The sequence below is a fragment of the Pararge aegeria genome, chromosome 12 (genome assembly GCF_905163445.1).
Source record: "Pararge aegeria chromosome 12, ilParAegt1.1, whole genome shotgun sequence".
NCBI lineage: Eukaryota > Metazoa > Arthropoda > Insecta > Lepidoptera > Nymphalidae > Pararge > Pararge aegeria.
Genome location: NC_053191.1, coordinates 7107814 through 7122110, shown reverse-complemented (window position 1 = coordinate 7122110; position 14297 = coordinate 7107814). Strand labels below are relative to the sequence as shown.

At 34.6% G+C, this 14297-nt stretch overlaps 1 protein-coding gene across 1 annotated transcript; it reads left to right on the top strand.

Annotated features, from left to right (window-relative positions):
• Positions 1 to 91: 91 nt before the first annotated feature.
• On the top strand, positions 92 to 13695 carry LOC120628345. Its single transcript, XM_039896669.1, has 9 exons — positions 92 to 465; positions 1780 to 1889; positions 4340 to 4557; positions 5632 to 5744; positions 6668 to 6709; positions 7228 to 7298; positions 9807 to 9909; positions 11168 to 11335; positions 12922 to 13695. The coding sequence occupies exons 1-9, from the start codon at positions 456 to 458 to the stop codon at positions 13104 to 13106; spliced, it is 1020 nt and encodes a 339-aa protein (XP_039752603.1). The 5' UTR covers positions 92 to 455; the 3' UTR covers positions 13107 to 13695.
• Positions 13696 to 14297: the final 602 nt, after the last annotated feature.

The window sequence follows — 14297 nt, the reverse complement described above, 5'->3', positions numbered from 1 at the left end:
AGAACGAGCGCCATCTAGTTCAATACTGGAAAACGGTATTGTCACTAGATGGCACTCTTCTGATAGGTACGGTGTTGTCAATCTGATTTCTTAGCTACATTCTGAGTCACGAGATCAATCACCCTCCAGAAATAACCCCAGAACAATGAATTCATTGAGGAAAATAAACTACAGGAAAAGTCAAAATCAAAATGTAAACAAAATTTAATCATAACCCAATAGCTTTCTATGCGAAACGAAGTTTTCTGTTAAGAATTAATACCAACAAACCGTAGCTGTGACTGTTTATAAACCATTTAAGAAGTTTGACTGCGTGAGTCACTACGGGGTAATCTTAATATCTTGGAATTCCATCACGTAGTACTGGTATATTTGGAATCTCTTTAGATCTCAACATACATCATAGTATGAAATCATATTAGCTAGTTACACCTAAGGTATTCTATTAACTTAAGATGGCAAGCAGTAAGTTTTAAAATTTTTTTTGCGTATCCTAACCCAGCAATATTTTGCCCGACCCAATCATTTAAACCAGGATCTCGTGATCCGTAGTCGGACATACTAACAACTAAACTGACGAGGCTGTTAGAACAACTCCTATGCTTTATTTCTTACTAGCTGTTGCCCGAGACTTCGTCTGCCCTTGATTATGTTTTTTGATGTGACATTCAATTTAGTGTAAGTTCTAAAAAAATTTAAAGTATTCAGTATCGCTAAGCCTTAAATAAGGGGTTGCTGCAGAATGCTGAGGAGTTCTGACCTTTATCTCCAAACACATTCATCAGATCTACCCAAATTCAATCACATATTATAACAATAATTATTTAAATTGGATATAATTAGTCAGAGTTATGGTGAAAAATCGTAAAAAAATTTATCCCCTTTCCCAAAGGAACCAAGCTTAATGTCGGAATAAAAAGTATCCTATATTACTTCGAACACTTCCAAGAATAGGTTTACAAAGTTTCATGAGGATTGTTTAAGTAGTTTTTGCGTGAAAGCGTAACAAACAAACTTACATTGACATTTATAATATTAGTAGGTATTAGTAGCGATAGGGATTATTAGGGATAATATTAATGTATTCAGTCTACTAATGTAGATGTGGATATGCAAATGGTTATATGGATGGGTTGTCTAACAAATAGCGTTAATATTTAAAGTATACCACCTACCACATTTACGTATAATACCTATGTAAGCTTAAGTTATTCCATTGGCAAATTTTTATTTTATTTCACTAAAAGTAAGCCCCTGACTCCCACCTCACCCGGTGGTGAGTTATGATATTGTCTAAGATGGTAGAAGGCTTACCTGTTTTGTATATGACAGTTACATTAAACATGCACAAAATTGGTTTCCATCATAGCATCATCCCAGAACCCTTAATTTGCTAGGCTCTGTGGCTAACCGTGGCTGAAGCTTCCAGCCAATTAGGAGTAAAGGCTAAAATGCATTGGACAGAAATGCACTGTCAAAAATTCATTGTATAAAATTATTGAAATGCTGATTTGTTTTGTGTGATTTAGAACATACAATTTTATTTGGAAAATTGATGCTCCACGCTAGTAGCTTGTAAAATAAGTGTTATAGAAATTAAGTAGGCAATCATATTCTCTGAATCACAACACTGCACTCTTAGAAAATCATCATCTTTCCTGTCAGAGAATATATGCTCTTTAGTATAATTCCATATTGTTGTAAAGGATCCATACTTACAAGAAGTTTGAAAATTGTACCATAAGTTACACAAATCAATACTTTTTCTCTTCATTTCAGAACTAAAAATATCACTAAACCAATTGTTTGTAATAATTGCATTGACTTCAGCAGCTGCAATAGCTCTCATTATAACCGGAATTGCACTAAGTTGTTACCCTAAAGTAGAGGTATGTATTTTCAAGTTTATTTGAAGCTATTTCAGCCAAATTAACATAACACTAATTTTACAGGAGCCAAGGTTTGTTTATATATTTTTCACAGCCTTTTAAAATACAGGCCTTGGATACAGGCCTCATCTCTCACAGGAAAGAAGATTTTGGACCATAGACCTACCACACTGCTCCGATGCGCATTGGTGGGTGTTATGAAATTTAATGAAATGTATTTATTTGTAAGAATATGTGATAAAAAGTTCTTAACAAAATAAAATGTTGAAACATATCCAGTCAGGCCTAACAAACAAAATTTGGTCAATTTATATAAGTTAAATAATCTAGTTGTAAGGCCTAAACTGAATGCAGAAATTCATCAATGGAATAAAATACATTATTCAATAACCACTATTATGGCTACACGAGTATGACTACTGATTTTGGGATTGCATTAAATCCATCATCAATATACACATGGTACTATAGGTTTTCAAATACATGGCTTTCCTAGGGCACTTGTATCATATTTGTCTTTGTTTCAAGTGTGCCTTGAAATAAATCAGTACCTTTGTGAAGAGATCTGGGTTAGATTTTACAAAAATTGAAAAATCTCTAAAATATATACCTATGCTAGGAAGTGTAAGGTTCCTAAACTTAAAATATTGGTCTGCATAATTTGAATGGGGCCTTTCCCACCATTTTTTTGAGCATTAAATACTCTATTTATACCCGTGGGATTCCCCCATATTAGTGCCACATACTAGAGAATGAAATAAACTTATCCATAGTATGTAGTACAGTTTTTATTGTTGAAGTTTTCCGAAGTTTGTAAAGAAAATATGCACATTAATTTATTTTGCTACATACTAATTCAACATGTGATATCTAATTAAATTGTTTGTCTAACCTCAAACCTAGGAAAGTTACTTCTGTTCACTCTTGTTGTAACAACTGTTTCCTCAATGGTTTGGTTCCGATAATTAAGATTTAATAAGGCCTTTATGGAATTATTATAGTTAAAATTATATATATTTAGTTTGTAATACATTGATTGATAGATTATTATTAGCCATTCTATAATTTTTTCAACTTTATTGTTTAATTGACCTCTATACTTATAATAAAACTGTAACTGGAAGATTTCTGTACATTTAATATATTTTGAAAATTTTGACCGGGGGATGCTTTATAATCGATACTGAGTCCAAAACAGATTAATATTTAATTTTTGTCTGTCTGTCTGTCCGGGCATCACGTGAAATCTACTGAACGGATTTAAATAAAATTTGGTATAGTGGTAGCTGATATTTCGGGTCAACATATAGGCTACTTTTTATCCCGATAAACAATAAGGTTCTCCCGGGAAATGAGATGAAATTTTTTATCAATTTTACTTACTTCATAGCTCCGTTAAATTTGAACCGATTTAAATAATATTTTTTTTATTTAATAGTGTATGCTATCAAGCATGTGTTGTGTAATTATAATGAAGATCTGATAAATATTGTCGTAGATAAAGGACATAAATCTTCACAGGTACAGCGAGTCGCAAGGCATATGGGCCAACGATCGAATGCATGCGTACCATCTTACTTATTTTATAAATGCGAAAGTTTGTGAGTTTTGAGGTATGGATGGATGGATGGTTGTATGGATTGATGGACAGTAATAATTATTACTTAAAAAAGTCTGGGAGTTAAATGTCTAACTGTTAAGGCACAATAACCGCTTTTTGTTATAATTTGTCAATCAAAAAACGGGTACAATCTTAAGATTTGGACGTTCCTATCAGATCTTTATCCAAATGAATAGTTTTATAGGTAAAATTGATTATGAACCTGCAAATTCCTCTTTAAATTATTGAAATTGGAAAAAAATAAAGTTATAAAGAAAAAATTATAGAATGGCTAAATTTCGAAATTAATAATATAATTTAACGTCAATTACCATAATTAAGTGATAATGACGGAGGCCGACAGGTTTAGGTGCTCTCTGGGGCACGGAGTTGTCACCACCACCAACTCAGAGCTGGTACTGAAAATTCTTTGATAGAGAAAAAACTATAATTTATATACTCAATTTGTTCAAACCCAGTACCTCGTTATCCCTTGTTGAACATGCTAACCACATGACCAACGAGGCACATAAATGTGTGCTGCTAAATTTATTTATTTGATTATAAAATTTCAAGTTAACAGCGCATTAGTTGTAGTATACCTTTTTTTATTGTTCTGCTTAGAAGATGTAGCTTACTGCCATCCTTTTTCCTGCTAACAAGCGTTGACGGCGGGAAATATGCGATTCCTACTTATTTGGGAAAAAGTCTAGAAACTGAACAATTATTATAAGAATGTTCAACTCTATAAATTCTCTATTGTCACACTCAAACTAATGTACAAAAATGTCGGCTAAGAATAGGGACTTTTCTGTCACTTATAACAATCTACTATTATTATGTCCTTTAGTTCAACGAAGAAATTATTAAACGGCAAACCGTAATAGATTACACGCATTGCAAGCGTGTAGGCTTTCATGAAACATGTGGGAGCTATTTCTATAAACCGGAAGGAGACAGTTGTATTTGCTTTCTCAATAACAATTTCGTCGACCTGCGCGGCAACTTGACTGTTCATTCCCTACTAGAGATGTCTAATCAAGAATTCTTGAACAATGGCAATTCTAGGTAAGTAACAAATTGTTGATTAACTAAACAGTTTCGCTCAAGGGTAATTACCGAAGATTTCAGGAGACAAAAGAAACACTTCGTCGTTATCATCGCCGGCACATTACCGGGGCACGGGTCTCCTCAGAATGAGAACCCTTCAGGCCGTAATCCACCACGCTGGCCATGTGTTGATTGGTAGACTTCACTCGCCGTTGAGAATAGGGGAATTCTCAGGCATGCACGATGTTTTCCTTTACCGTTAAAACAACTGATATTTAATTGCTTAAATTTAAAACGCACAAAATTAGAGGCCAGGGATCGAACTCGGTTCCCCCGAAATGGATGCCGAAGCCTTAACCTCTTCTGTCTACAGTGGCGTGCATATAGGGTATGCAGATGATAGTAAATGAAGAAAATCACCAGTACATGTTATAAAAACTTTAGGGTAGGCTTTTGTTTATATCTTACGATGCCTATCCTTATGATTTTTATAACCCATACTTGAGATTTTTTTTTTAATTTTCTTTCATCTGCCAGTTTAGTGCATACCCTGTATGCACGCCACTGTCTATCTAACATCTTCTAGGCTATCATCGCTCTTTAACGACCTGCTTTTTAGTCAGTGGCTATAGAAGTCGGTTATTTTAAGTGCACATCTTGGCACTTGGTTTGTAACGCTGTTTTGCAATGTATACATAGTAACAAAAATGTACTTATTTGTTGTAAAAAAAAAAAATGTTATTAAATTAGTTAACAATTATAGTGGTTTACCTATATTAATATTTTTATTTTTTTTATTTTATCTTTTAAATTATTTTTATTCATAAAATACGACCTATTTAAAGTTAACGTATATAAAATCTTATTATTCAAGAGCAAGGAAGAAGGCCATGCTCTCTTTTAATTTACTAATTACTATTGATTTATTAGATGCCTAGTTTTTTTCCGACTATGGTATTCGTACGAACTGAATTGAATATATTGAGGAAATAAAACACGATATCAAAATAAGACCTAGGTAAAATGGTGGAGTTTAGTATCTAGCGAGGTTCGAATAGTGCAATCTTATTCACAATCATTTGTTTTTCGTAGTGCAAAGTCATTTGCTGATTTAATATCGACGTCTAACAAGCAATGCGATCCATACAACGGTGAAAAAACTGCCAATGACACTTGCGAGGCTATTCCAAACGAAATATTTCAAGGTAAGCCGAAAGATAATTAGTTGATGCCCTTACTGAGTTGCAGTGCAGTGAGCGCTGGGATTAGGGTTACCACTATTATTTTATGCTAGGTACAGGTATTTATCCTACTACATTCTTGAAGTGTTTGTTATTTTTTTTTTGTTTTACTGAACTTGATGCGGTGTTTTTTTTTAAGCACACCATCGACGTTATTTATCAATCAATTGACAATAACTGGCGAACATGTAATCCTTAAATATTCATAATAATAAAAAAAAAAAACATTTATTCACACGAAAAATAATAAGTGGGATCCAGTGATTTAGCATTTTTTAAGCAATTGCTAATAAATATGGTTAGTAACTGGTTTTGATTACAAGGGTGTTTTGGGGATAGGCCGTAGTACACCACGCGAACCATGTGCGCATTGGTAAACTTTACACGCCTTTGAGATCGTTATGGAGAAATGTAGTTGGTTTGACGATGTTTGAAGAAATGAATGAATTAATACACTTTTATTGTACACCAAAGAAAGGAAGTAGTTACAGAGATATAAATAGATTTTTCAAGAGAGTACAAATTGGTGGCCTTTTCGCTACATAGCGATTTCTTCCAGATGAAGAGAGTTGAAGAGAGATGTTTGTTAAAGCATGGGATATTCATATATAGATATGGCTTAAATTAAAAACACTCAGGAGCGTGCCCGGGAACGAACTAAGTCCACTTGAAAGGGAAGCCCAAGCCCTAACCACTGAGCTATCATCGCTTTAATAACCAGGCTGCTACCTTCTATAAAATATTAGTCTTGCCCTGCCGAAAGATTAGAAATTATAATAAACTCCACTACTGCACACTGAAATGCCCTAGTTAGCGTTGGTTGGCAACCCTACCTTACAACTCTCAGGCTTAGATCTTTATTAATAATTAAAATATATTGTTTCCAGATTATTTGGTACTGACGAAAGCAGAAACACAAGACTCGAACGGTAAGTTTTTGAAAAGACGAAAATTCTTACTTTTTCTTCATTGGTTTATCTACTACTGTACACAATTCTGTAAGATTAATTAAATTGACATGTCTAAAAATGATGCTATCCTTATCCACAAGTAAACATCAATTATTTTAGTTTGTTTTAACAACAGAGTTGGCACAATTGACCATTTGGTCTTGTGCGATAATTAGGTACATAAGATATTAATTTTTAGATTATTTGTATATCTGTATTTCACTATCTGTAACATTTGTCTCATAAACGTTTTAATTATACACTCGGGCATTTGACAGAACGTTTGTGAAACAAAAATCACAAGTACAGGATTTGAGACTCTTTAACAGTGGCATTAGGTCCATTTTACTTTGGCTGAACAAAGTTGTACTCGGAAACGGCTCCTTAGATGCGAGCGACCAAATCTCGTACTAAGGCTACAGTTCTAAGAACTCTAGTGAGCTTCGGTATTTTTTTTTGTTTTCCAACTAACATGTTACGATTGATTGTCTTTATAGATTCAGAAGTGAGCTTCTCCAAATCGACTAGGTGGGGTCCAGCTGCGAACCATTCTGTAAATGGTTTTCAGGTGAATAAACAATCACGTAACATACAGTACATACAGTAGGAATATCGATTTTGTTAATCTACTAGCTGCACGTTCTTCGGTCGCGTTTATAATAGTTTTCTTTTTACAAATCTCCGTAGGAATTGTCGTTCTCTTGGGTTAAAAAAAAGTCTATCTTACTCTCCGTCCTTTCAACTAACTCTATGCCAAAAATTGAGTCGATTGATATACTTTATAAAGGTTTCTTAGTTAAGGCGTACAGGAAGGGCAAACAAACGAACGCACTTTCGCATGTTGGAGATTATTTCTTGTGTTTGGTTGTTAGTAATAGAGGTTTTGTAACAGAACTCGCCCGGTATAGTACTCCTGTCATGCTTATTTGCTTATAAAAGTTTTTATCAACATGTTATTCTATTCTCCTGTGCCCGACAGATTAAAAACATCGAAAACTTTTAAGTAACTAAAAAATATTTATTACGAAAAAAGCTTTTCTCTACTGTAATATGCATACATATCTACTTCATTATACAACGTGTAAATGAAAACCGAAATAATACTTCACATGCCTTGGAGGTAAATTTTTTACTGTCTCTGAGACTTATCTGTGAAGCCCCAACGCTAAAAGCGTTTGAGTGAAGCACTGCTAAATTCGGTATAGTCCTAACATCACATGCAAAATTAAAATCAAGTAACTCCTGTCACTTTATTAGATACGCATATGGAGGGTAGAGGTAAGGAGAGTCATCTTATATGGGAGAAAAGTTGTAAAAGTGTCCAGTTGTTGCGCTAAATAACAGTTCAAAAATCCTCCACAATGGCGCTGGTGGATGCACGGGGTATGGTATGAATGTAGCAATCGTAGATGAATTGAAGTATGCCGAGTTAAAAAATTTAATGTCATTATCGACTAAAGTAGTTAATTATTGAGAATTTCAACAACTTACGTTGTACAAAATATTGTGGTAAATATAACCTTACTTCCTTGTATCTCCATACTTCCTTGTTTATTTTTCAAGCCTACTCTAACAATATTTGTATTTGGCGCTTCTTTTAAGAGTTACCCTGATGCAAATGTGGCGCCATCCGAATTTAATACATTTTGACGACACTTTTTCATATACACAGATGACTCTCCTTACCTCTACCCTCCATAGATACGCGTATGTCGGTATTTTATCTTCAATAGGGTTGTCATAAGTAAACAATGAGAATGTTGTGAATTAGTTTTTATGGAAGAATAAATATGCTTGATTTAATATTTTTATAGGGTGATTCCGTATGAAATATGCTTATGCAACCTTCAACAGTATTTCGGTGACACGTTGTATAAACCTACCTCTTAAATCACTGTATCGATTGCTGAAAACTGAATTAAAATCCGTTGCGTAGTTTAAAAGATCTATGCATAAACAAAGATGAGATACAGTTACGCGTTTTAGGAGAAAAACTTGCTTATCAATTGTTTTAGTTAACGTACTAAGAATAGACCATAATTATTGTTGAGTAGGTATTAATATGAGGAAATAATTATGTTAATTCGATAAAAACTTGCAGTTGTGTATGCGTTTTGTTGATAAGAGGAATAATATCATAAGGGATTAGGGAAATACGTTACATTTTTATGTAGAATATTATTTCCGACTGACCCGTTAGTGGTCGATGCTCTTGTTTATACACCTAACCCCAACGCAGATCCCACCGAAGAGATTTACTTGTTAGATCGCGTAAATGTTAACTAAGATTCGATAGTATCGAAAGAGAGCCATCTAGCGGCAGGACGGTTTCCCAGTTTTGACACTAGATCTCGCTTCTTCGATGTCATATAAATTGTAGTATTTGGCACTCAGGAGACTACTCTATCACGTCTTTTACGACACGGACTACGAAATAATGACCTTTAAAGTATCCCATCTAGGCAACATATCCCCTAACAAGCTATAAAATTAACGTCTCCAACAACCTTCCAATGCACGGCAACAGAGAGAGAGAAAGAGAAGAAGTTCACCCCCGTTTGTTATTACACGTTTAGTGCTCGGAGAGTTTATAAAGCTATGGCAGAAGATAATTTCAATCCTAGATAGTCTGCACGGCTTGGCAGGAGTGTATGTCTTCTGAAATATGTATATCTTCTCCCATAGTTCTATCCACTCACTTAACATGTAGAAAATTACTAGGTACTTTTCTTGCTACAATTTAGAAACAATTTAATATTATGAATGCTAAAGTGTTTTTGGCATTTCTATAAGCCGTAGCCTTTATATAAGAAACCAATGAACTTGATTATTGGGATAGAGTTAGTTTAAAAAACAGATAGTAACATACTTTTTGTCCCAGGTAAAACAAACAGTTCTCACGTGTTAACAAACCATGGGAACTGTTTGTTTTACCTGGGACAAAAAGTTATAAACGCGAACGGAGCACGCGGACAATAGTTAGTAGGTACTTAATAATTTTTATATTTTACTTCGTATCTACTTTAAAATGTTATAGAAAATGTTTATCTCTCCCTTATCATCTCTTTTATTTCAGAATGTCATATCAGTTTTGATGTCTAACAACTGGAAATATGATGGACCTGATGCGAATATAATGAACATGTTTCCACCAGGAAACTACACACTTACTGTCCGCTGTAAGTTATTTTTGCTTTAATTCCATACTATAAGTTAGCCCTTGACTGCAATCTTAATTGATGGTGTGATGATTTAGTCTAAAATGTCATCGGGTTAACTGTCACTGTTAGGGCTATGGCAGTTATGTTATACCCGTAATAGGTGTCAACGCAACATCGTACCGGAACGCAAAAATGTTTGGCGGCGTATCTTTGTCGGTAGGGTGTTAACCAGCCACTGCCGAAGCCATACAATAAAAAAACAAAGGTGACGTTTGACAGCAGTGATCGCAAGATTTACCGCAAACCTGTCACGTGACACGTAAACACCCTGTATGTCTCCTCTCTGAATGAGAAGGGTTTAGGCCATTGTCTACCACGCTCGCTAAATGCGGATTGGTAGACTTTACATCCCTTTGAGAACATAAGTTAATCCTCAGGTAACGTACATAACTCCTAGAGTTACAGGTGTGAGACGGACATCGACCTCGGTCCCCCAGAAAAGAAGCCCGAAGTCCTAAACACTAGGCCATCAACGCAATTTAGTATTGGGCACTTTCTCACTTCTTCAATAATATGATCGTTATTTTGATCTTGAAATACTTTGTATGTTTTGTTGAGCGCATTAATCTCAGAAACTACTGGTTGGAATTATAAAATCTTTAAAATAAAAACTTGACTTTGGATGACCTCCGCGAAAAGCAGGAAAATGTATTTACAGTGTAATTTATAATTTCTAATTTTCAATAATCGGAGAACCAATGGACGTTGGGGTCTTAAGGTGCTGGAATGGCGACCCCCACCGGTACGCGCAGCGTAGGTCGGCCCCAAACGAGGTGGACAGATGACATCAGGCGAGTCGCTGGGAGCCTCTGGACGCAAGCGGCCCAGGACCGTGTATTGTGGAACTCCCTACAAAAGACCTATGTCCAGCAGTGGACGTCGATTGGTTGATGAATTTTCAATATTCCTCCACAGCAAACATATCTTCCGCGATGTAAAGTCAAAGTCAAAAATATCTTTATTCAAGTAGGCCCATAGGTAGCACTTTTGATGCGTACATAAGAATTACACGGTAGTGAAATGATGGCGATAACCACATTCGTAAACTTAAAACTAAAGCTACGAGGGTTCCAACTGGGGTGTACTTATGTTACGTACTCTCTACGCACGTTTCCGCTGCGACACCGCAGCATCCTCAGAAGATGTTATTATCTCTATCTTATAAGACACATACGTGGACAAGGTGTCTTATAAGATAAATATATTTTTGTTATAGTTTATGGGAACCCCAACATTTGGCGAAGAGCTCTAGTCATCTCCTCGAAAAGCATAGACGTCAAAACTACATACAGATCGAATGCGTTTGACATCGTTGCACTCATCTTGGGAATGATCTTACTCTTTGGTTCTATTGCATTGCTGGAATTACGATACAGCATAACAGGTAATTATTGCTGATTTTTTTTTGTGTTGTAATTCTTCAAAATGAGCAGAGGATATTTTTCTCCCTCAGGTAAAGGACAAAGTGTATTTCTCCCACAGCCTTACTCTCCCACAACTCTCCGGCTGTCAAAGCCGGATTTAAACATTACACAAATATAAAAATAATATATATTACTATAAATATTACATATAAATACAAATAAGATATAAACATATATGAAATCGACGGCCGATGGCGCAGTTTGCAGCGACCCAAGCTGCTTTCTGAGTCCAAGATTTTACACCATAACTCCGACAAATTATAACTGATTTAAATAATAATTTTTGTACTATAGAGGTTATAACATTTGTGTTTAATTTTGCCCAAACTGTGGTTGGAGATAGAGAACAGAACTCCTCAGCGGACAGCAACAAATCCCTCATTTAAGGCTTAGCGATACTGAATACTTTAATTTTTTTTAGATCTACAACTAAATTTAATGCCACATCAAAAATCAAAATCAAACGCAGACGAAGTCGCGGGCAACAGCTAGTTGTATATATTTTTATAACAAACTAGCGTACCAAGCCCGCTTCGCCGGGCTAGATTTTGCTTTATTTTATTTAAACAATAAACTTACATCATTGAATTTTTAATTTAAGTCTCATAATATATTAAATCACTAGCTGTTGCCCGCGACTTCGTCTGCGTTTGATTTGTTATTAAATGTTTTTAAAGTATTCAGTATCGCTAAGCCTTAAATGAGTATAGTTGTATATACATATAACATGTGACTGTCAATTAATTATAGACAAATAATTTGCAATAAAATAAAATTGTGACTACTTAAAGATCTAAGCTATCCTATCTCTTAAGTTGGACCAGACTGCTCACGGTGTGCCAATTTAATTTAAAATCGGTTCAGTAGTTTAGGAGTCCATCGCGGACAAACATCGTGACAGGAGATTTATATATATTAAGATTTATTTCGTTCCGTATTCATTCTCGTCTATTCTCTTCTCGAGCGAAAAATAGAATATCATCATAGTAAATAAAAGCTGTATTTGACAGTTCGACAGTTCAAAAATAGGAGTGCTTTGATCGTCACCAACCTTTACAGGATAATTCGCCAGGTCAATCCGGAGATTCCCTGAAAGTTCCATTGAAATCGGTCCAGCCGTTTCGGAGCCTATACCCACACACTTTCTCTTTTATATATATAGATTACCAGATGAAATCCTTGAGATGTCTCTCAATAAGTTCAAAGGTTATATAAATATATAAAACGTAAACTTATAGAAAAATCCTATTATAATATTAAGGATTACATGTATGATAAAAAATCTTGGGTATAAATTGCTCTAACTTCATAGCTCAACATTAACTAGACTGTGAGATGGTGATAACAAAAAAAAACCTAAGTTTGTTGTGGGCTCTTCTTAGACCTTTTAAGTTTTAAGTTAACGAATGCAGTTATCACTTATCACCATCACTAACATTAGTGTAACATGTTAAATGTATGAACGCTTCATAAGTGCCTGTAATAAGGTCTACATGAATAAAATATTTTTGAATTTATTAAGAATTTGATTATTGTTTTATTATAGGAGCTCAGAGGAATAACGGAGCTATGAACATTTTAGAGGAACGCACGCCAAACAATCGGATATCTGAAGTTCTGCCTGAAGAGAAACCTTTGTCTCCGTTGTTAAATAATGACCCAATCGTAGATCCGGTACTGAATTGTAGCACACCACTCGACCCCACGAAATGCGACGCGAATTCTGTCTGAATTCAAACCGTTTAAAGCGTCCCTCAAACAAAAGCAATGGCGCGTTAGTGCCGTAAATCGTTTATTTCGTTTCTTACATTGTAAATGATAAGACCACCTAGTAAGCATAAATACTTGTGTCAGTACATCGTTATTATTCGTTACCTAACATCGTTAGTCATGATAAGAGTTTGTGAAACGTTTTTTTCTCTAGGAATCACCGAAATCATTAGGCATCCGATTAAGGCTATAGTGAAAACGTGCATAAGCATTTCTCGTTGTGTATCATTTTTGGAAAAAAAAATTATATTTTTTTATTCCCAACGCTTGTTCAATTTCGGTGGGTTTAAAAAAAAACCTGCTGTCATTTTTAAATAAGTGTCTATGAAATAATATTATGAATAAACAAAAAGTGGAGTTCTTTTTTGTAGTAATATAACTTGTATTTTAATTTTGTTGTTATTTTTGAAAACTTTTGTCTTTCAGATTTTGTAAGAGACTGCACTTCTAGTAATTTATAGGTCGAAGCTAGCATTTGTAACAATTAGATCTTTTTGTAGTTAATGCGTGCATGTGACATGACATGTTAAAATAAAGTCAAAATTAACCATTTTGTTTTTTAGTATTTTGCCGCCAAATTTTTAGGATTGTTTTTCTGTTTATGTGCTTTTTGTGTGTTGAATAAATGTGTACTTCTTTATAAGGTGTCTTTTAAAATTTATGATGGGGTTATATTCATGAGGTATTGTGACTTATTTTTTCTTAGAATCGTTCTAAGTTTTACAAAAAACGACAATCGACTTTATAAGCACGATATGTATACCTACTTTAGTTATGCATACTTGTTGTTTCGCAAGTAGTTAGGTAGGTATACGACTCAAGAATGCCATTTAAATAGTCTGAAAACATAGCATAGTTACAAGTTTGAGAAAAAATTAGAAATATACCTAAAAGGTATTGTATTTTATTTAGTAGAAAGTTTCTAAACATGGTACGTACCTACTTCTTACGTGCAATACCTTAACATTTGGAAACCCCAGTAATTATGCAAATAAATTCATTCATAGTAGGTAGGTACTAGGTACCTCAAGATACCCGGCTCATCATTTATTTTAATATTTAATGTTAAAGCGGCAAAAATAATACACAACATCAATCATCAATAGCTTATAACCACTGCTGGACTAAAGGAATCTCCCAGCAGGAGGGTTT

What these genes read in the sequence shown, in the direction of transcription:
- LOC120628345 (XM_039896669.1), top strand. An exon ending in TTGAACAATGGCAATTCTAG is followed by an intron (nt 4,558 to 5,631) that starts GTAAGTAACAAA and finishes TGTTTTTCGTAG; the next exon opens with TGCAAAGTCATTTGCTGATT. An exon ending in AGAAACACAAGACTCGAACG is followed by an intron (nt 6,710 to 7,227) that starts GTAAGTTTTTGA and finishes TTGTCTTTATAG; the next exon opens with ATTCAGAAGTGAGCTTCTCC.